The sequence below is a fragment of the Elgaria multicarinata genome, chromosome 16, assembly GCF_023053635.1.
Source record: "Elgaria multicarinata webbii isolate HBS135686 ecotype San Diego chromosome 16, rElgMul1.1.pri, whole genome shotgun sequence".
Taxonomy (NCBI): Eukaryota; Metazoa; Chordata; class Lepidosauria; order Squamata; family Anguidae; genus Elgaria; species Elgaria multicarinata.
This window is the reverse complement of record NC_086186.1, coordinates 10,378,673-10,402,835: the sequence shown is the minus strand read 5'-3', so window position 1 is coordinate 10,402,835 and position 24,163 is coordinate 10,378,673. Positions and strand designations below refer to the sequence as shown.

General features: G+C 45.6%; 1 protein-coding gene across 1 annotated transcript in view; it reads right to left on the bottom strand.

Moving 5' to 3' along the window:
* Positions 1 to 336: 336 nt before the first annotated feature.
* Positions 337 to 24,163, bottom strand: part of INSYN1 (inhibitory synaptic factor 1) — an 80,492-nt gene continuing 56,665 nt past the window's right edge. Inside the window, exon 2 of the mRNA XM_063142249.1 lies at positions 337 to 1,017. Coding sequence (XP_062998319.1) covers positions 337 to 1,017 — 681 coding nt within the window. The remainder of the gene's footprint in view (positions 1,018 to 24,163) is intronic.

The window sequence follows — 24,163 nt, the reverse complement described above, 5'->3', positions numbered from 1 at the left end:
ATATTTGTCGACCTCTTTAAAAACCCCCACCCCACCCCCAGCTTTTTGCTCAGCGAGGGGATGTGTTTCATTCGACTTGTGGGTAGGCATAGCATTCATTGAGCTGGTGTGCGCATGTGTGGCACCATGGTGGTGGTGGGGAACCAATCAATCAATAAAACCATTTAAATTCCCTGAGTCTTGACACAACGGCTACGCAGTTCACGATGATACCCGCCACTTTTTTTTAAATCATATTGTTATTATTTATTGACTTAAATATATATAGAGATTTTTTTATATATATATATATTTGCAGCTTTCCCCATTTCCCCCACCCCCAAGCTCGGCCGGTCCTCAGTTCTTGCTTTTGATTTTCTGTTTGCCCGAGATGTAAGGTAGCACCGTCTGCGTGCTTTTGTCTGACACAGTCTGAGTGCTGCTGTTCCGCGTCAGCTTCCGTTGCTGAGCGCTACTGAGGTGAGGCGACCGCCGGGGCGTGGCCTTGGAGATGGGCGCCACCTTGTGGGCCACCTCGCCGGGCTCCTCGAGAGCGTCCTCGGGAGGCGTGCCCCCGTCGGCATCCTCGTCGTCGTCATCGCAGCACAAAGCGTGATAGAGGACTTTGTCACTGAACCGCACCCGCTCCCTGGTGCCAGGCGTCCTCTGGTGCTGGGTTTTGTGACTCGGGGCAGAGCTGAAGGCCTCCTCGCTAGAAGAGTCTGGGGTCTCTACCCGGGGTCCGTTGGGGATCAGGACTCCGCCGTTCATCAGCCGGTAGTCGGGCTGACGTCCCTGCTGGGCCGGCTGGTGCTCAGAGCCATCGCCGGAATCGGACGGGGTGGAGGCTTCAAGGAAAGAGCAGAACTCCCAGCTGTCAGAGAGGATATCCGAGGTCATGAAATCAAGGTGCCCAAGGTCAAACATGCCACCTCCTTTCTCGCTGCTTGAGGTGCTGCTCACCGTTGCAGTCGTCCAGTCGTCTGGCTCCAGCTCAAACTCGAAGTCTGACGTCAGTTTGTCAATCTGGCTTACCACCTGGGGAGAAAGGCAAAGGAGTGGTTACAAACAGAGACCGGCGGCAGCGTTGGCCATCTACCAACCAACATCTTCCCTAGGGCTGTAGCTCCTCAAAGAGTTCCATCCCAAAGTTCGATCCACCTCATTTCTGATTGCAAGTCCCCACCCACCGCCCCAATGCCTTAATGGGAAAAGCAGGCGTTTAGGTGAATGTTTTTAAGTGCGCACCCAAATGCGTACTTCGCCCATTGGCTAAAGCATGGAAATGAATTATCCTCCCCCCAATCCACTGAAATGCACATTTTTTCAAGTGCACATTTCGTGAACGCAATTACAAGATTGGGAATAGGCCAGCTTTGCCCACAAAGGACGGGTTCAGGCGTTAAACAAATGGATACAAAATTCTCCCACCTCCCTAACCGTCATCTTTTTCAGGCCATTTCATCACTGCCTCCATGATCTGTAACCAGAGGGAGAATCTCTAGGGCAGCCTTCATGAGCCTGCTTCCCTCCAAGTGAGTTGCACTACTACTCCAATCTTCTCCAGCTAGCATGGCCATTGCTGGCTGGGGAAGGTGGAGGATAGGAGTGCAGGAAGCTGGCTTATGCTGAGTCAGACCCTTGGTCCATCTGGCCTTCTGCTGAGTCAGACCCTTGGTCCATCTGGCCTTCTGCTGAGTCAGACCCTTGGTCCATCTGGCTTTCTGCTGAGTCAGCCCATTTCCCTTCTTGCCTAGTGATTGTCAACCCTGACGGGCAGCAGCTCTCCAGGGTTTCTGGCAGGATTCTTTCCCAGCCCTTCCCAGAGATGCTAGGGATTGATCACATCTGGGCTGGACCAGGCTAGGGAAGGCTGCTCTATATGTTCATAAAGAACAGGAACCATTCGGCTCCAGAAACGTCTCTCGCCACACTGTTGTACTCCCTTCATCACATTCACCGCAGTGATGTCATGTCTTCTTCAGACATTCCCTGGGAGATGTGGGGCTGCTGGCCATGTCACCACTTGTGAAGGTTCCTTTGAAGATAGAGGTTATCCAATCAGTACTCATTGCTGTGAGGCACAATTGTCCACACAATTGTCTACACAAATCACAGCTCCTGCAAGCCACACCTTGACGTGAGGATGAGAACATCAGAAGTGCCATGCTGGATCAGACCAAGGGTCCATCTAGTCCAGCACTCTGTTCACACAGTGGCCAACCAGCCATCGGCCAGGGATGAACAAGCAGGACATGGTGCAACAGCACCCTCCCGCCCATGTTCCCCAGCAACTGGTGCACACAGGATGTGCTGCAAAACACCCCCCTACAGAATAAATGGTTCCCCGTGGTTTCAACAAATAACCCAGATCTACCCCTGAGGCTGCAGTCTCTTTCTCTCATCTCTTGGCTGTTCTTCTTCTTGTGATAGAGTTGGAGTGTTGGACTTGGGCTGGGAAGACCTGCATTCAAATTCCTCACTAAGCCTACTATGTGATGTCGAGCCAATCAATATTTCTTCATCCTGGCCTATCTCACAATATTACTTTGAGGATATTAAGCAGGGCAGGGGAGGGAAAGAAATCCCACGTACACCACCTTGAGCACTTTAGATCTCCTAATAAAAATGTAATAATAAAATGTAGTAATTCATTTACTAATAAAATGAGTGCAGGATAACTATACAACAACAACTACAACAACAACATTTTATCAAAGAATTGAATAGAACTAGGCATTAATTCTAATCTGGTGGGGAACCCTGCGGCCTAATATCATGTACCCAAATTTCAAATGGCTTCTTCAAACGAGTTCAGAAGCCTGACAAGAAAGATGGCCTTTTTCTGTCAGCCTATTGGGTGGGGAATAAGAGAGAGAGGGGGGTGTCAGAAAGAGGAAGACAGAAAAAGGTGTGGCAGAGATCAAGAGAATGGAGGGTCAGGAAAAAACAGAAAGAAAAGGGGGTCACAGAGAGAGGGAGAGGGAGAGGGAGGGAGGGAGGGAGAAAAGGGATGGTCAGGAAGAAAGAGACAGAAAAGGGGGTCACACACACAGAGAGAAGGGATGATCTAGAAGAAAGAGACAGAAAAGGGGGTGGCAGAGAGAGAGAGAGAGAGAGAGAGAGAGAGAGAGAGAGAGAGAGAGAGAGAGAGAGGGAAGGGATGGTCAGGAAGAAAGAGTCAGAAAAGGGGGTCACACACAGAGAGAGAAGGGATGGTCTAGAAGAAAGAGACAGAAAAGGGGGTGGCATAGAGAGAGAAGGAGAGAGAGAGGGAAGGGATGGTCAGGAAGAAAGAGTCAGAAAAGGGGTCACACACAGAGAGAGAAGGGATGATCTAGAAGAAAGAGACAGAAAAGGGGGTGGCAGAGAGAGAGAGAGAGAAAGGGGGAGGCAGAAAAAGAGAGAAAGGGGTTGGTCCCACTCACTTTTGTTTCTGACTCCGCCAACACTGTTCTAGCCCCACCCACCACTGTCATGTGGCCCCTGTTAGAAAAAAAGGGTTCCCCAACCCAAATTTAAAGAAACAAGTCACTGCCTAAAAGTTGACAATCTAATCAAGTCCATAATGAAAGTACTGCCTAGGCCCAAACTTTGAGACCATCAGCCATGAGGGTACGTAGTAACAGAGCCTGGGAGCACAAGCAAAGCAATGCCCCCCATCACTGCCCCTCCCCCTGCCCCCTCCCCCGCCATCTCCTTCCCCTAAACCTGCCCTAAATGTTACACTTATAAAGGGCTGAAGAAACAGCAGCCAATAATATCCACCATCCAGGTGGCTCCCTAGTTGCATCCCTCTAAGTGCCCAGTAGATGGAGACCGGATATGAGAAGTCAAGCGGAGCTGATTGCTTCTCGGAGAGGAATAAGGCATTTAACAATTGCTTCAAGTAGACCCCGAGCAAATTCGTTTTGACTGCGAAGAATTCCTTTTGAACATCTCGCATCCTTTGAAAAGGAAGACCAGTGAGCACGCATGCTGTCCGAGCGTCCTGTTCAGTGCTCTTCTTAATGCAGTTAGACTGAAGAGCAGTGGCACACCAACAGGGATGACATGAAACAGAAATGGCACGGGGCCAGGGCTGACATAATGAAGGGAATACAATTGCTGGCATGACTTCTGCCTGACTTAGCCAACCCAGTGCCCTCTGGGTGAGTTGGACTGCAATTCCCATCATCCCCTGCCAGTATGAAGATTGGGGATCTTGGGAGTTGTTTTCAAACACACCTGGAAGGCATTCATTTGGGGAAGACTGTCTTAGGGCGATATGGTTAGACAGAAAAATGTCCTACAACTCCCAGCATCCCCAAACCAGCATGGCTGGCTGGAGAGTGCTGGGAATTGAAGGACTTCTTTTCTGTCTAAACATGCTCACTTACGTCATCCATTATTCCTAAAAGCGCAATGTCAGGGATAGGCAAATCTGCCAGTATAGTTTTCTCTCGCGTTCAAATTTTAAATCTCAGGTTCTTTCTCTCTTCAATATGAAGAACTTCACGAATTGTCGTAAATTCTTATATATAGAACTGAAACAAAATTCTCCCCTATCTGCACCAACTAGAAGGCTATCAATGGCTACTAGTCCCTGATAACTATGCGTTGCCTCCAGTAGCAGAGGCAGTAGGCCTATAGGTACCAATTGCTGGGGAGCATGGGTGGGATGGTGATGTTGCACTCATGTCCTGCTTGTTGGTTCAGCAGCTGGTTGGCCGCTGTGTGAATGGAGTGCTGGAATGGATGGACCCTTGGTCTGATCCAGCAGGGCTCTTCTGCTGTTCCTATGTTCTAACCCAATTCAAGTGGTCCAGCTATTCCCAGCCTGGAGAGGACCTTGAGATTCCTGCCTGCCGTATTGCTGATAAGGAGCCTGCTGTCAAAGCAGAGGTGGTGCCACCAATGAAGCACCAACAAGGTTGAATTCACAGGGAACAAAGTATTCAAAGCCCTGGGCCTAGATGAGTAGATCTGTCTGTTTCACCCACAGTTTCTTTTAAAAGCTCTTTTTGATGCAAAAAATAGAGAACTTTGTGAATTTGGATGAATTCTTATCAAAACTGAACTGCAACAAAATCCTCCCCATCTCTGCTCCAGTGCGTTTTGAGGCAATGCCTCTTCATCAGGAGCAACTAAAACAAAGCAAAACATAAAATGCATCAGCGCATTAATAGCTTTCAACATATGGTGACTAGCTTCCAACGGTTTATTCCTTCCTTCCTCTTCACACACACACACACACACACACACACACACACACACACACACAAACACACACACACAAAGTTTGCGTGCTACAAGATGAAAGTGAGACCAGCGCAGGAGATGTAATTTATGAGCTCTTGCACTTTTGCAGACTGTATGGTTATGCAATTAATTGAACAGGCAATCAGAGGGAATTTAAGTCAACCAACATGCCAGTCAGAGCACATTATGGGACGTACACGAAGAGTCTGAGTGCGCAGCTATGACAAGCTGGAATTGAAAGCTCCTACACCAAGAGCCAGCCTTGTCATTACATGCGCCGGTTGAGTTTGGCGTCTCTGATGTGAGTGGGGACGTGAATCCGCTCTGGGTTTCAGTCAGAACCAGCTGGTACTCTAAAGGAGCTATCCAACATGCTGAAACCATTTTAGGATTGGGTTCAGAACCTTGGACATCTGCTGTAGAGTTCTGACTGGTTCTGAATGAAACCCAGAGAGGATTCTCAGCCTCAGTGACATTAGCGCCATGTGTGCAATGCATACATTGGCATCCTCATGGCAAGTTTCTCAACACTACAATCATTCGTCTTCACTCCCCCCCCCAAATGATTTAAACCTTAAGCCAAAGTGGCATTTGGCATGACCTTCATTTTTTTTGGGTGGTAGTGGTTCTTGAGGTGCACATTTTCCCCATAGGCTAAAGCATGAACACACACACACACACACACTTTTTTGGGAGGGGATTTGTGCATTTGGTGAGAATTTGCACATTTTAGGGGGTTTTGCATGTTTTTACAAATGCGAATTTGCGCAAATGCGGATTTGCATACATTCAGGGAATTAGGGGTGGGGGGAATCCAATTCCATCAACAAGTGGGTAGTGGAACAAAAGGTACCCGGCAATCCACCAAATGCAGACAGAACAGATTTTACAAAATCCGTACAGTATAAGACGATAATACAATCCTGTGTGTTATTGCTTTATACAGAGGAGAAGATTACCTTTCTCGGAATCCCTCTTGGGACAAGTACATTTTCAGTAGCAGCTAAAAACCCAGAAGGGTTAGTGTCTATCTCAATTTGTACTGCAAGACGGTTCTAGAGAGTGGCGCTATGATATGAATGGTCCTCTTCTGAGCCATCACGGAATGGACCTCTAAAATCCTAGGGTATCTCCTGATGAGCGCAACAACCAAACAGGCATCTAGGAGGGTTGAGTGATTTCTTAAAACTTCTGGTCCTGAGTTGTTTTCTGTTTCCCTTAAAAAATAGAGGACTCCCTCCTGACAGCCTGTCAAAGAGAGGATTGTCCTATGTCAAGTGGAACACATGGCCACCCTCATATCACCTCTGTTTATGTGCTCCTGCCCTCTGGACTGGCCATGGAATGTTAACTAACTGTTGCTTCCCCCCCAAAAACCCTTTGTGGTTGGGAGAGGATGGAAGAGAAGTGGCTGGAATCTTGAATACCAGCACTCCATACTGCGACATTTTGTTGCAGTTCTCTCTTCATCGCAGTGTCTGTGCTTGACACTGCATCTAATGAGGGCCAAGTGCTGCATATCACTTGAGAGGCAACATTGTTCTCCTTGCGTTAGCCAGTCGAAATGCTCAAGGAGAAAGTGAACGAGAAACTGCAGGACAATTTGCCCCCTCCCCTCCCTGCACCAAACACTTCCGGGTTGTGCCTCTTGGAGATTTAGAGACGTCTTTGGCATGAGGCTGAACCTTCCGTACACCCTGGCACGGTAGTAAGCATCCAAGGGTGATTGCTTGTCCTCCATGAATGCGACTAATCCTCTTTGAAAAGTCAATTATCTTACTGGCCTTCATAACATGCCACTGAGCACCGCAGGCGTGTGTGTGTGTGCGTGTGTGTGCACACTAGGAAAATGCAGTGACTGCAACTTAAAGGTGTCTTGTAAACTCAGCTGCCCGTACATTTTATTGGGTTCTTCTGAGGTCTATTTTTATGGGAGAAAGGAAATGCCACATCCTTGCCCATTGTACCAGCGGTATCACTAATGATCTTCATATACCTCCATCAGTGTCTTTATTTCACTTGTAAACTTTCAAAGATAAACTTTGTAAACTTTGCTCTTTTTTTATTTCTCACTAATGAATGGACTTGGATTTGTATGGGTTCGAATAGCCCTTAGTTTGAGATAGTGAAGCCTTCAAGCAAACTTACGCATTTGTCAGAGTTGGACGTATTGTGACTGCCCCACATGACTGAAGCCATGTCCTCTGGGACCCCTAGCCAAGACCCCTGCCATGGTATATCCCTATAGATCTTGAGGGAGGGGTCTGTCCATTCCATTCCCCCTGCCCCACAGCAGGGGTAGAAGGCAGGTGTATATCTCCGTGGCTTCAGACTGTGTGAACTGCAAAGTTTTGTACTGGCTACGAAAAACTGTCCCTAGTGGCTGAAGTTGTTGCTGCAGTCTTCAATCACATAAATGCATCTAAATAAATTCAAATCAATTAATGCATTTCAAGAGCAAAATAATCTTAAGGTGTACATGCCTAGGGTCTCCTTACTATGCATGCCAATTTTCAGGAGTCTGGGTTACACAGTCTTCATGCTATGGTGCTGACAGAAAGACATGTATCCTTATCACTTTCGTCCTGCTCGTCTTCGTAGCATTCCTCGTTCTCTGTATTCTTTGTTGAGAACTGCTCGAGTGGAGTGTCTAAGGCAGGGAATCCTTTGCCCTACAGATATCAATGGACTACAGCTCCCACCACCCCTGACTATTGACCATGTTGGCTGAGGCTGATGGGAGTTGGGATCCAACAACATGCAGAAGCACCGATGTTCCCCACCCTTAGTGTAAGCCAATTGGCACAAATGGTTAAGGTTGAATTACTACAGAGAGTATTAAATAGCAGGAGTTTGTTTCCCTTCCAGGGTTGGTTCAGACTGTATTGATCAATATTTGTGATGACAGTGAAATGGATCCTCCTCCATATTCAGAGGAAGTGGATAATTGAATATCAGGTGCTTAGGGGGCAAGTAGATGAGGGGTGTAGCCTTCATGCCCTCCTTGGAAGCTTTGTAGTTGGGTCTGGTTGTCCCTGGTTGGAAACAGGATGATAGAATAGATGGACCCTTTATAGGGACTGGCAAGACTCTTACATTCTGATGTCCAACACTAGGGATTCATGTTTCCATGTAAATCCATGCCCTCTCCTACCGTATTTAAGCCCGCAACACACCTCTGCTTAAAAGGCTGATGACAATCCATTCCATGGGCTTCGCAGAGTCAGACACACCAGAGATGAGTAATGGGTGGTGAAGTGAGAGATAAGAGAACAGCTACCAGTTATCCAGGATGGCTTCCAGCAGGGGCTATTACTGTGGCACACATCCCCTAGAGCAGATGGACCCTTTCAAAGCACTCAGTCTCCTCTTTCCCAAGATGTAAGGACTCTAATGAGGCCTAAGTGTGCTTGACTTCTATTTTGGTAGTACTTACTAGGAAGTTGGATCTGCCATTTAACCTTACAACTACTGGCAGAACTGTCCATGGTGCTGAAACATAAAATACATGGTTTCCCTTTATGGATCACACCAAAGGTCTGTATTGTCCAGCATTCAGTTCCCCATCTGTCCAGGGCATGAAGGCCATAGTGCTCTTCTGTGGTTTCCTGTCCACAATCTGGCATTTGGTGGTATATGGCCTCTAAATCTGGAGGATCTACATATCCGTCATGACAAATGGTCATTCTTCATGCATTTACCTAATCCTCTTTAAAGACATCTAAACTAACAGTCATTGTGTGGCAATAAATCTATCTATCTTATCCTATCTATCTATCTATCTATCTATCTATCTATCTATCTATCTATCTCTATTCAAGACAATCTACAATAAAATACAAAGATTAAAATATATAAAAATACAAAAAGTATAACATCTGACTATGGGCTCATCTACACCAAGCAGGATATTCCATGATGAAAGTGATATGAAAGTGGTATATAAAAGGCAGGAGCCACACTGCTACTTTAGCAGTATGCACTGACAACTGTTGGGGCCCATTGACACATACCATATACTGCTTTCATACAGCATTCATTGTGCTATAGCCTGCTTGGTGTAGTTGTCAGTGCACTTCACTACCACTATAAAGCAGTACTGTAGATCCTGCAGTGCGGTTCAATACTGCTATAAAGCAGTAGTGTGGCTCCTGCCTTTTATATACCACTTTCATACCTCTTTCATAATGGAATATCCTGCTTGGTGTAGATGAGCCCTATATCTTGTATGGTGCTCTTTCTTATTTTCTTTCTTTTTTCTTTTTTTAAAAACTGAGTTCAACTTTCATTAAATCATACCAAATTAATTTATGAATTAATTTCTTTATTACATCTATTCATCATTTTGTTTTAACAAAGAAGACCTATAAACATAACCAAATTCATACCAGTCAAATAGTCACAACAGTAAATAGGTTTGGAATGAATCCTGAACTGCCTCATTCCAATATAAAACAAAGTAAAAACACTTCATTTTTCTATACAACCACCCATAACAACTGAATAATAAGCTATGGATTCTCAAAGTGGCTTGTTGTTCAAGAAAAATAACCCACACTGCATGGTTAACAAGCCACCCTGCAGAAAATGTCCAGGGTTCAGGCATCACACTAACCCACAGTTCAACAACTCACAACAACCCACACTCAACCTCTGAGTGTGGGTGAAGAGTGTGTGAACCCAGTCATTCTGTTATTTTAGCAAAGAACCCAGGTACAGATGAGAGGTGGGACACCGTGTCTGACTCTCTATTGCCATTTCTCCTCTCACTTTGCCTGCAGCAAGCACAGCCTATTTCGGTTGTTCCATCTCTGGAAGAGGCAAGTTTTTTTTAAAATAAATAAATAAATAAATCCTGACTTATACTGTATTCCACACAGGAGAGCCTGGTTTGACCTGCCTGTAGAGAGCCACAAGACAAATCACAATGTGTAAAAGGCTGGCAGGGTTTTAATTTCCTGTTCTTTAATAAGCAAAGTGATTAGAAGGAGCAAGAACAGTCTCCCAGAGACAGATCAGATAGATGAGTTTCATCCTGTTCTGGAAAAGCTATGAGTCCACAGGGAGCTAGGTAAGGTCTAGCAGAGGTGACCCTGCAATCCAGGTTCCCATAAAGAGCTACGGCCAGATCATGGCAGTCAGGACCATGGTCAGCTCCCAATATAAACTCCCAGGAGCTAGGCATGGAGGAGTCATAGAATCATAGAATCATAGAATAGCAGAGTTGGAAGGGGCCTACAAGGCCATCGAGTCCAACCTCCTGCTCAATGCAGGAATCCACCCTAAAGCATCCCTGACAGATGGTTGTCCAGCTCCCTCTTGAAGGCCTCTAGTGTGGGAGAGCCCACAACCTCCCTAGGTAACTGATTCGTCATACTGCTCTAACAGTCAGGAAGTTTTTCCTGATGTCCAGCTGGAATCTGGCTTCCTTTAACTTGAGCCCATTATTCCGTATCCTGCACTCTGGGAGGATCGAGAAGGGATCCTGGCCCTCCTCTGTGTGACAACCTTTTAAGTATTTGAAGAGTGCTCTCATGTCTCCCCTCAATCTTCTCTTCTCCAGGCTAAACATGCCCAATTCTTTCAGTCTCTCTTCATAGGGCTTTGTTTCCAGACCCCTGATCATCCTGGTTGCCAACTTCATTTTCTCTTCGTTTCTCATTTTTTCCAATCTTAAATTCAGGTCATCCCAAATTTTGAGACATTACCCCCGAACATAAATTCAGTTTGTCTCAAACTTTGAGCATTGTTTTGAAAAGTTCACTTCAAAATCCATGTGCATTTTTGTGTGTGTTTCTCCCAATACATGCATTTTGGTCTACAATCTTGTACAACATATACATTTTTGCAAGATTTCCCCCCCGCTATAGTGCATCCATTTAATAAGGATTGGTATTGTTTCATGGTATACACAACCTCGTCAGAATGGGAGAATAACATCCCAAAAGAATTCAAATCCCTGAATTGACATAATGAAAGGTAGCTCTTTTGTGATGGTTTAACAAAGAAAATAAGAAAATGTTTAAGTGATGAAGAAAGATACGTACGCGCTAATATATTGTAACAGATATTTTTGTATTAGATATAATGGTATCATTGATATACTATGAGGGGAGGGATAAATATGATTGTACTTTTATTTCTGTTTATTATTTCTGTATGTTATAAAAATAAATTAAAAAAACGGATAGTGCATTTTAAGGAATAAATACTCTGTGTACACTTTCTTCTAAAATATTTATTTTTGTATGGATTTTAACCTTGAAGTTCACCCCTCAGATTCCGTCAATGAGCAGATGATGGGATGAAAAATGTATGACAATCTGTGAAACACAGACGGAATGAGTTTAACAAAATCTGTACTTCCCTGGCTATCACCTTCCTGCCTGGCTTGTCGTGGGTTTCCCGGAGGCATCTGTTTGACTACTGAAGGAACAGGATGCTGGATGAGATGGAGTACTTCTTCACAGAATGCATAGTTAAATTATGGAACTCACTATCACAAGATGTAGTGAGGGCCACCAATCTGAATGACTTTGAAAGGGGGGTTGGATAAATTCCTGGAGGCAAAGGCTATCCATGGCTACTAGCCCTGATGGTTGTGTGCTATCTCCAGTACTCGAGGCAATAAGCCTGTGTGCACCAATTGTTGGGGAACATGGGTGGGAGGGTGCTGTTGCACCATGTCTTGCTTGTTCATCCCTGGCCAATGGCTGGTTGGTCACTGTGCAAACAGAGTGCTGGACTAGATGGACCCTTGGTCTGATCCAGCATCAGGGTACTTCTTATGTTCTTACAATGGTCCCATTCTTATATTCAGGGCTGGCTTTCGGTGTTCTATATACTTTGAAAACTCAAGAAGACACCACACCTCTGCTCGTCTTTAGAACAACACACAGAGGGCGGCTGGTGTCAGGAAAATGATGCTCCCTCTGGAATATTGGCTGCTGGAAGCAGACACTCCATCTCACTTCAAGGGAAGGCAATGGGAATTTTGCTTGCAGGCTGTCTCGGGCCATTTGGAGGTGACTGCCTGGGAGTGCTCCTAAAGAGCATCACACTCCTGCCCTCCAACTCTGCATAGCCAAGAGAAAAACAATTGTACTCTACATCATCACCACCATCATCATTAAGCACTCTCAACCTCACATTGACCCACTGGATTCATTAAATTATACATCCACACATGACCCAATAAGGCATTCACTTTAGAGGCTGACGCAGGAAAATGGAGCTTATCAATGGGTTCAGAGCATTGCAGCTGGAACACTGCTGAGACATTAGAAGTGTAGGCATGGTGAGGAACAAATGGATAGGGAGAACTTTTCCCTCCCTCTCTTTTAATACCCAAAGGGGTCATCCCATGGAGCTGGATGGTGGGAGGTTCAGGGCACCTAGAAAGGAGGTCTTCTTCACTCAGTACTCAGCACTCAGAGGCCTTAGCTAGACCAGGCTATATCCCAGGGCGAACCCCAGGATCATCCCTGTGAAGCACAGGGGATGAAGCACAGGGGATCCTGGGATGAGGGAGGGATCATTCCTTCCTTGCCCCGGGATATAGCCCTCCCCTTTGGGCCCACATTTTCCACGGTCCAGGCTGAGCCCGAGACCACGAAATGTGTGGCCCATTTCCGCAATTACTTGCGTGGAGCCAGGAGCGCTGCTCCCATCGGGGTTAGGATGGGGGGAGCCGGGAAACCAAATTAAACTTAAAAAAACCCCTTACCTTCAGTGCATGTGTGTTTGTGTGCTCCCTGTCGGTCTTTTAAGAAAAAAAAAATGGTGGGCACGACACCTCTCTTCCTGAGTTCGTCGCGCCTTACGTGTAAATGGAGGAGGGATCTTGTGTTAATCCCAACATGAGATCTTCACTCCTCCATCCTGGATTTTCAGGTAGGTCTAGCTAAGGCCAGAGTATGGAATTTACTTCTGCAAGATGTAGTGATGTAGTCTTTAAGAGAGGGTTAGACAAATTCATAGAGAATAAGGCTCTCAATAGCTACTGGTATTGATGGCTATGCGCTACCAGAGGCAGTAGGCATATACTGAGGAACATAACCAGGATGGTGCTGTTACATTCATGTCCTACTTGTGGGTTCTTGGTCGACAGCTGGACAGCCTCTGTGTGAACAGCTTGCTGGACTAGATGGGCCCTCGGTCTGAATCCAGCAGGGCTCTTCTGATGTTCTCATGTAAAGCTACCACCCAAATTTGCTGAAAGCCAAAGCCTCATTTAGGATGTCTCCCCCTGTCCATATCAAGCTATCACTCTCCTTTCCAAGATCAGAATGGCAAAAACTGCCAAGGACGGACATTTACAGCCCACCCCTTAAAACGTCCTCCCTGCAACGCGTCAGCAGCTGATAAAATGTTGATCTTCTTTTTCTCCCATCCTCAAGTTCTCACTGACCAGCCAGAATGCATTAACTGCTCATCGTATTTTACTTTCCAATTTAATGAGCTTTGCAGCCTCAACTGTCCAGCCCACAACCCACACCTAATGCAGGCCGCCCACACTGCTGTTCACATCATAGCTTCGAAACCCAAAATATTGCATTTCTTGGCTCCATTTGGCTTTTACTGAAGCCGAAATACAATCCTGTTCAGCAAATTAGGCACAAAAACTGAGCACTGGATTTTCTGGAGCGCTTTAGACAGTCTCTTTTTCTTTTCAAGTCACCTTCTTTAAAGAAGAAAGAGAGGTGCCGGGGCTTTAAAAAGTGTGAGTTTGGAGGGGGATGCTAAATCTCTTGGCACGTACGCACACACACACACACACCCCCTCTTGAAAGGGGTTCTGTTTGAGTGATGGGGGGGGGAGGATTGCTGCAAAAGGGATGAAAATCTTTTCCCCCTTTTTTATTGTGAATAAGAACAAAACAGAACAAAAAAGAGTCATGAGAAAAAAAGAAAGGGGGGGAAAACGCCTCCCCCCATATTACATACATAGGGATATCATTATTTTTCATCAAGTATACCATTCATAAAAAAGAAAAGAAAAAAGAGAGAGACTTATACATAGGTTTCAAGAAAAGCAGACCAAATAGCCATATATTTATCCACTTGCAAGTTGTGCCTACATAACACCCGTTCAAATATTGATAGTGTTATTAAGTCCTCAGTCCATTGCATTATTGGAGGCGCGCATTTATCCTTCCAATGTGATAGTATTAGTCTTTTGGCTCTGAAGATCCATTTGCGCTGACCATGTGTTAATTTCCAAGAAGCTGGTAGGTAATTTAGGAGGTAAATTTTGATGTACTTCCTTGTAGGGCTGTGCTCCACTCCGTTTCAGATACTGAATCTGGAGCGGACCGACCGACCTGATCCGCCTTTGCCAATGGCAGATCTGGATTGGGTCGGGGGAGCTGCGGATCGAGGTGAAGCGGTTCGCTTCCATCTGGAGCTCTGAAAGGGAGGGAGGGGGACTTACCTGGTTCCGTTGTGGTCCAACGCCGGCTTCAACTGAGGGTCAGGCCTCAAGCCTGCTCTTCTGGTTTGAGCCCTGGCCCTCAGTTGAAGCTGGCACTGGACTATGATGGAGGCAGGTAAGTGGTGGGGGGAGGGGGGCTTACCTGCCTCCGGTGCGGTCCGGTGCCGACTTCAACTGAGGGCCAGGGCTCAAACCAGAAGAGCAGGCTGTGGCCTGCTCTTCTGGTTTGAGGCCTGGCCCTCAGTTGAAGCTGGTGCCGGACCACGACGGAGGCAGGTAAGTGGTGGGGAGATGGGCTTCCCTCGCTCCGCCGACGCAGTCCGTGGCAGAGCCAGGTGGCAGAGCCAGGTAAGAGGGCAGGGCGGAGGGGGCTTATTAGGCCCCCATTTTGGGGCCCCATCCCCACTTACCTGCCTCTGCCATCCGCTGCAGAGGCAAGTAAGTAGGAAAGGGAGGAAAAATGCCGATTTGCCCCTTTGGGTCTCGCTCCACGAAGCGGAGCGGGAGAGGGTTGGATCAACACAAAGCAGATCAGCCCAATCCGAAAGTTGCGGGTCGGTCCATGAAGCAGTTTGGGGGGGGGGGTCCGTGCACAGCCCTACTTACTTGGTTACCCCTTCTTCCCAAGTGGTTATGAGGCTGCCTTCAGAATGAAGGGCCCACATGTAGACATACATGTAGATGTATGCATTAAGGATCCCTTTTCAGTAACACTGGACATATGGTCATCAGGGTGATGGTGGCCAATGGGCACATCAATGTTGGGCGCATGGTTTGTAGGCATGATCCTACTCCCCATAAAGCATTCAGTGAATGCAATGGGGGATGGCATGTGAACAGCTTTTAAAACCAGTTGTGTTAGTCCTCAATTACATCAGCATACAGCTAAATCTGAGTGGTTATGTAGCATCATGGTGTATCATCATGTTCATGACTGGGATCCCTGATTGACTAGAACCACTCTTTGGAACTCCCTGCCCTTGGAGTTCAGGCAGGCTCCAATACTAGGCTGCTTCCAGTGCCTCCTGAAAACAGCGCTATTTGGAGAAGACTTCCTCAACTGACGACCCACTGTTTTGACTGGTCCATTGTTTTAAATTGAGCAATTTCAATTTGCTTTTAAAGTATTCCTCCTCCTCCTCCTCCTCCTCTTCCTCCTCCTTCTTCTGTTTATGCCTATGTGCACCACTCTGGAATCTATTTTAGATATGAAGCAGTATATAAATATCGTAAATTATTACTGCTGCTGCTACTACTACTACTACTACTAAAAGGTAAAGAACCCCTCACCTAAGCAATAATGAAACAATTGCAGCACAGAAAGCAGTGGAGGCTGATGGCTCTGATTTTAGCAGGGCTGTGAATTCATTCTGGGGTTTTGTTCAGAACCAACCAGAACTCTAAAGGAGCTGTCCAAAGTGCTGAACACTATCACCCAAATGTATCCAGCACCTTGGGTAGCTCCTTTAGAGTTCTGGTTGGTTTTGACAGGAATACAGAGTGGATTCACAGCCCCACCGAACATGGAGCCACCAGCCTTCACTGAACGACCGTCCATGAGTGTGAAAAAGGCGAACATTCTCACTCAGGGGCAGTCCTGTTGTCAGGAAATACTTTGGGCCTCTTGAATGCAAATTGAATCCAAATGGTCCAATTTTACTATTCTAACTACTGGGCACAGCAACACTTTGATTGCAAAAGCTATTGAGAAACCAACGGACCGCCAGGGTTGGCAGCTCACCAGCCAGGTCTCCGAGCACAAACACATTTAGCTACCCTTGTCATGTTGAATAATGGATGCCTACTTATGTCCTTACACATCTTGTTTGGTTAATAAATATTCATGCTTTCGCCGCACAGGGTTACGTGCGTCGGGAGACATGGCTGTTGAACATGAGCACAGCTGTGGATGGTACAGGTGATCAGAGATCTTGGTAAAGCAGGAGCTGACCATCAGGGATCCGCTGTTGGCATGAAGGTGCCTTGGCAAAAAGAAATCCATAGCCTGTTGGATCGAAACGGCAGAATGAAGGCAAGAAGATGCCATTATTATTCAGATCATGAAAGGGTGTCTCCCTTTTAATCAGTGACGAATGGAGACTGGGGATCAATGCCCCAACCCCCACAACTATCACACGTTGTTGAAAGTCCAACTTCGCACATTAATTTACACTACAATTGCCTGTCTTCCCCTGATTCAAAAACCAGGAGGGTCTTTGTTCTCTTGGCTAAATATAGACTTAGGGAAAAAAAAGTGGGGGAGAAGAGATAATTGTTGTGGTTAGGTTTTTACCCACAGAAGGAAAAGGACTCTAAAGAGTTAAAAAGATGTCCTTGGCCAGATTGTCTCTGCCAGGAGAAGTCCAGTATGAAGCAGATTCTTCCCTGGCCTACGTGCGGTACGAGATGTACAAGATGAAGAGACTATTGGTTAATTGGGCCAAGGAGAAAAGTGTATTTAAGAAGTCCATGTTGTATGGCTTCTTACTGCTGGAACTTACTGCTGGAACTTACTGCTGGAACTTACTGCTGGAACTTACTGCTGGAACTTACTGCTGATGTTATACTGCTACGTTGTTGCTGTACTGTGAAAGGACTGTATATATGACCATTTATTCTGTAAGTAATTTATTTAGTGTCAGTAAAGCTTCTTACTGACCAAAGACCGTGAGTGCTTCTTTTTGTTCCTAAATTCAAGCTGAAACCATTTCCAGACTCTACGCTGCTGCTATTTCGCACTCTGCTATATTTTTGGGTAAGCAATTACCCCGATAGGTTATGGGCCCAGAGAAAGTCTGGAAGGCATAATTTTTGGTTGCTGGAAAGCTTGAGAGCAAAGGAACGCTGGAGGGAAAGACGGAGTCGAGCTCAGGCAGTTCATCGAGCTCAGACGGGTCTGTATCCAGTGTGAGTCGCGCTCCAGCCCAGCCGGTGAGGATGGCCCAGGTTCAGATGGCATCCAGTATTCCGGTGGAACGGCTGAATGAGAGAAATTACTTAACGTGGTCATTCAAGATGGAAATGTTTTTGAAGCGGGACAGATGTTGGAACGTCGTGAGTGTCCCGAGGCCGGTTGGTCAGACTGCTCAAGAAGCACAAGTGTGGGAAGAGCAGAATGAAAGGGCCAAAGCAAACATTGTCTTGAGTATGGAGGACTCGCAAATTGTCCATATCAACAGAGATGAGACGGCAAGAGACAGCTGGAATGCGCTGAGACAGATTTATGTGCGTGCGTCGGCAAGCACACGGCTGAGCCTCACCAGAGAGCTGTATCGGTTAAAGTTGGAGGAGGCTGGAAGTTTGGCAAATCATCTCCAACAGGTGAGATCTCTATTTGTCCAGTTGCAGGAGGTCGGAATCGTTTTTACGGAAGAGCATAAGTGCTACCTGATTTTGGGGTCGTTGCCTCAAAGCTGGGACGTTCTGACAACCAGTCTGGAAAGTATGAAGACTGATGAACTCACTCTTCATTATTTGACGGGTCGTTTGCTCCAAGAAGAGAAACGGCGTCTTTCCAGGAAGGAGGAAAACTGCCAGGAAAGGGTTAAGCAGTCAGCCCTTGGCAGCGGAGAAAGAATGCAGAGAGATAAGTGTTTCCAAGGCAACAGTGTGGAGAGAACCGCAGTTGCAATAAGAAAGTGTTATTTTTGCAAACAGCCGGGTCATATCAAACGCTTCTGTAAAAAGAGGAAGAAGGGAGTTACACAGGCTGGAGAGGAGAAGGAATGCTCGAATGCATTTGTTTCAGCCACAGTGAGGTGTAACGAGGCCCAAGAGGTTTGGCTGATTGATTCTGCGTCGTCCAGAACAATTTCTAATAATCCAGAGGCGTTTCGGAAGTTGGAACCAAGCAAGGTGAAGTCAATCACGCTTGCAGATGGACGAACGTCGAGGGTGGAAGGAATTGGCTGTTGCTACGTTCCATGTCTGCAAAAGGAGTGTGAACAGGTTCTGTATGTTCCAGATTTAGATTTTTGTCTCCTTTCTGTTAGTGCTCTAACGTCTGAAGGATACGTTGTTACGTTTCAGAAGGATGAGTGCCAAGTGATTAAGGATGGACAAAATGTGGCACTGGGACATGTTAAAAATGGACTGTTTTACATGGGTGCAGGTAAAGAAAGGGTGGCACAAACTGGTAACGTGCCAGACCATAAAAATTGTGTTCATGAGTTGCACAGGCGTTTAGGTCATGCAAGTTTTAAAGTGTTAAGTCACATGCCTCAAGTGTGTACAGGGTTAAGCTTGCGAAACTGTAAAAATTTCTTGGATTGTTCAATCTGTCATCAGACCAAATCCCGGGTGCAGAACATCTGCAGGAAAAGTGACAGGGTGTCACAAAAGCCTTTTGAACTGGTGTTTATTGACTTGGTAGGGCCATTCACGCCTACACAAGGGGGATCCAGTTACGTGCTTGTAATTCTGGATGATTACACACGCTTTAGTTGGTGTTATTTACTGAAGCGAAAATCAGAAGCTTTTGAAACTTTTAGGGATTGGAAAACTTGGGCGGAAAAGTTCTTTAACAAGCCCATTATTTCTGTGCAGTCGGACCATGGGGGTGAGTTTGTTTCTGGAAGGTTCTGTGAGTGGTTTAGGAAAACAGGAATCACACACAGGTTAATAGATCCCCAAACTCCTTTTCAAAATGGGTCAATTGAGAGAAGAATTGGAGTACTTCAAATGAAGAAAGATTCTCTCATGGCTGATGCAAACGCTGAGCAAGATTTGTGGGGAGAAGCATTTTTAACCGCAAACTATCTGTGTAATAGAACCTGGAGCAGGGTTACAGGCAGTTCGCCTTACTGTTTACTTTTTGGTTCAAAGCCAGATTTGTCTCACTTGAGAACATGGGGGTCTTGGGCATACGTGCATATCCCAAAGTCCAAAAGGTCTAAAGGTGAAACCAAGTCTGTGAAATTACGTTTTGTGGGTTATTCTGGCATGCAATCCAAATCTTGGCGATTTTCCCTAAGTCATGGGAAGGTGGTTGTTTCTAGGTCTGCTACTTTTCAGGAGGCAGGTTGGGACAGGATTCAAGGTTCCCAAATTCTGTTAGAAACTGTGAACAACCAGGAGAAAACAGTAACTCAGGGGTTAACTTCTCAGAGCCCTCACATCTCTGAGAAGAGTGTTTCCACTCCCAAAAGTGGAAGGGAGGAGGGAAATGAAAGGGAGGAAGAAATTGCCAGTGTACCTCGTCGTTCACAAAGAAAAAAACAAAGGAATTCCACCTTTAAAGTATTCAGATGAATTCAGTGTGTGTTGTGTGAAGTCTGAACCTGAAAGTTACAGTGGTGTGTTGAAATTGTCTGAACAAGAGCAAGAAAAGTGTTTTCAGGCAGCGAAAACTGAAAGGGGGTGTTTTCAAACACATGTGTCTGTATGCAAAGGGGCAAGCAAAAGAGTACATGATTGTGGAGCTAGTGGTTCGTCTACTGGTGGCAGGGAGTTCCCAAGACCACATTCAAGAAAACTCAGCCCAAAGCTGCAGGAAGGGTTGAAACTGAAGTCTCTGGGGAAAGTTAGGTGTTACCTTGGTGTAGAGGTAGAAAAGTTTCCAAAGGAAATTACCTAAAAAGCCAGAAGCAGAAAGTTTTAAAATTGCTGAAAGTTTGCAAGTTGGAAGATTGCAAAGTAATTCAACGCCCCAAAGCACAAAGTTTTTTAACAGTGCTTGGAAGAAGAAGAAAAGAAAAACTTACATATAAATAAGTCTCTGGGAAATGTAACACACAGAGAAATGTACACAATGTTGGGATTGTTGTAAACATGTAAAGTTGATTTCTTACAGGTAAAATGTAATGAAATGTAAATTGTATTTTTTCTGTAGTTAAAAATGAAAGGGTGTTGTGGTTAGGTTTTTACCCACAGAAGGAAAAGGACTCTAAAGAGTTAAAAAGATGTCCTTGGCCAGATTGTCTCTGCCAGGAGAAGTCCAGTATGAAGCAGATTCTTCCCTGGCCTACGTGCGGTACGAGATGTACAAGATGAAGAGACTATTGGTTAATTGGGCCAAGGAGAAAAGTGTATTTAAGAAGTCCATGTTGTATGGCTTCTTACTGCTGGAACTTACTGCTGGAACTTACTGCTGGAACTTACTGCTGGAACTTACTGCTGGAACTTACTGCTGATGTTATACTGCTACGTTGTTGCTGTACTGTGAAAGGACTGTATATATGACCATTTATTCTGTAAGTAATTTATTTAGTGTCAGTAAAGCTTCTTACTGACCAAAGACCGTGAGTGCTTCTTTTTGTTCCTAAATTCAAGCTGAAACCATTTCCAGACTCTACGCTGCTGCTATTTCGCACTCTGCTATATTTTTGGGTAAGCAATTACCCCGATAATAATTGCCCTACAATAGATGATCAACAGCTCAAAATATACCTCGGCAGCTGCAGTGTGAAAAATGGCACGGCTGTGCACAGTGCGCGTTGACACCAGAGATGATGCATTTGCTCCCCACTCAGGAAGGAGCGGATTCCTGAAGAACGGCAACACCAAGAAGACACGGACATTTCGTCCTCCCAGGGAGAAAGAGATCAAATAGAGGACAATAGGGACGCGTTCCAGGGAAGGGCAGCTAGGGCAGCACCCTTTCTTAATCTGGAGGGAGAGGCGGGTAACTATTATTATTATTATTATTATTATTATTATTATTATTATTATTATTGGCAAACTCAGTTCTGGCCTGACAGCACTGGAGTCACGATGGAGCCCCTCAGAAAGAAAAGGGAGGGGATCCGCTAGGAATGTCAGAGAATTCCGCAATGGAATCAAATGAGTTTAGACTCCTATTAATGTCACCTGGGGATTCCACAGCAGAACAGCTTTTCCGGAGTTGCACAATTTGCACAGACTTGCGGATTATTATTATTATTTTACTATTGTTTTAACTTTCCACAATTTTACGCAAATTTAGTTGTAGAAAAAATATTAAAATAATAATAATAATAATAATAATAATAATAATAATAATAATAGTAACAACAACAACAGCAGTTGAAAATGCAATTTTTCCCCATAGGCTGAAGCATATTGGGTAACTTGTACACACATTTCAGGGGGTTTGTGTGTTTTTGCACGTACACTTTTTTTTCTGCTCGCAAATAGGGTGGGTAATTTTGAGAGGCGGTTTGCACGCCATCCTATATGTGTATGTACATATGACATGGGGGTAAGAAGGATTAGGACCACGATGGGGAGGGGGATTAACCCTTGCCCGACCATGGGCCTGATGGCTTCACACACACACACCCATATTATTTGGCTTAGGAGATTCCCTCCTGGGGCTAATAGCAATTGAAGAGGAATTTCATCCAGACTGCGATAACGGGAGGCCAACAATACCTTTCCCCCGTTGTCCAAGGCTGGTTTGTCCTCATTGTGATGTCTATTTACACTAAAAAAGAGAGAGCAGATTAATTGCATCCACACAATGTGGAGTTCAGCACTTAGTTCCCTTTTACCCTGAGAGTCCTTTAGAAAATTTAGAGGTCTCCAACTTTAGCCAGGTGCTCCAGGTTTCCAGAGATCAGCAGGTGGTCCTACCCATTTTATACACTTAAAGCAGTACACACACACACACACCCACACCCACACACACCCCATATTATTATCATTATCCCTAATAATAGAAGAGTAACACATCTCTGAGTAATATTCTGAGTAGGTTAGTATGTCATACTGACTTGTGTGTGTGTGTGTGTGTGTGTGTGTGTGTGTGTGAGAGAGAGAGAGAGAGAGAGAGAGAGAGAGAGAGAGAGAGAAGGTGGGGAAATTGCATTTGCCCATACAAAGGAGCGAGATTGAATGAGGTGGGAAGGACTGATAGCCTGCTCTTAAAGGCTCAGAGCTGCCTTTTGATCCTTGCTGTGTGCTTGCAGAGGGATGGGGGAGGGAGAGACGGGGAGGGAGAGGGAGAGAGGGAGCTATTAATGGTGCTGAAATCTCCTTCACGTTATAGGAAGAGTTCCAGTATCAACATTTCAAACAGGCTGCAGGGAAGAAGCTTTGGCCTGGTTGAAAAATCTTTGAGCACAGATGCACGCCAGAATAAATGGAGGAGAATGAGCAAAGCCGACGCATGGTTATGCATGAACTGTTTCGATTCAAAGAGAGGAAGAGGACTTTACTGCTGCGTACAGTCTCCCGCACACCAGTCTAATGCACCTGGAGACCCTGCCTTAACCCATATTTTGGAACCTGACATACAATTTAGGCCTAGTTTAAAACCGAAACAAAAACATACTCCTTCCTGTATTCATTGCTGAGGATGAGCAACGCAAAAGTGCTTCATGGCTGATTGGACCAACTTTTGGTGGCACAGAAAATGAGCAAGCTTTCGTGATATACAGAACACTTCAGCAGGCAGATTTTAAAAAAACTGCTGAATATCAGGAAGAGTATAAAGTTTGATCTTTGTCATCCATCCGTGTACCATATCCAGACACACTTGGAGTCTCTCTGAAGGGGAACACTGAAGCTGACCTCAGGAATCAGGTAGGTTCATACAAGGAGAGGCGGTCCTGGGGATATTTGGTATTTTAATGATAAAACATGACCACGGACTCCAATACCCGCCAGCTGTTTTGGATAATAATGCCCAGCATTCCTGACTATTGTCCATGAAGGCTGGACCTGATGGGAGTTGAAGTCCAAAACCTTCAACCATTTGTTGGTTCACTTCCACAAGCTGATATAATATTTATTTATTGCATTTATATCCTGCTTTTTTTCCTCCAAGGAACCCAAGGCAGCGTACATTACCCCCCTCTCCATTTTGTCTTCACAACAACCCTGTGAGGTAGGTTGGACTGAGAGTCTGTGACTGGCCCAAAGTCACCTAGTGGGTTTCCATGGCTGAGTGGGGACTCGAACCCGGATCTCCCGACTCCCAGTCCAACACTCTCACCACTACACCGCACTGCCTCTCTCATCAAAGCACATAGAAATGCCAAATTCTGCAGCCTTCCTTTTGAGGGGGCTCGTGTAATTCATTTAATTTCCTTCTCCCAAAGAAATCAGAACTGAAGCTGCGTTATGCTTGAACAAGAACGAATGGTCACAAACTCAGAAGCACATTTTTAAACGGCTGCATCTCCGGCATCCATATGGCTCTCAGCCACACTCATGTGGCAAAGGTAGAAGCCAGGGGAGAAAGAGTTGAGCTTTTCTCTGTGCATCCTCAGTGAAAGCTCATCAATACTGAGCTGATTGGGAGCTGAGCCAAAGGGAGCTGTCCATTACCATCCATACATTTATGCAGGAGTTGGGAACCTCTTTTAGCCCGAATCCTGAATTCAACTTTAGAGGCATCAGAGGCTGCATTTCAGTGATAGGCAGGGCTGGAGGTCAGGGAGATGGAACCAAATGCAAAAAGGCTGTGGCCCAAAATACAAAAACAACTGCCAACAACCTAGCTTTAGGAGGGCCATTTCAACCTTATAAAAATGTGGGGGAGCTGCACAAATTTCTTCCACGGGCCTGAAGTTCATCACCCTTGCCTTT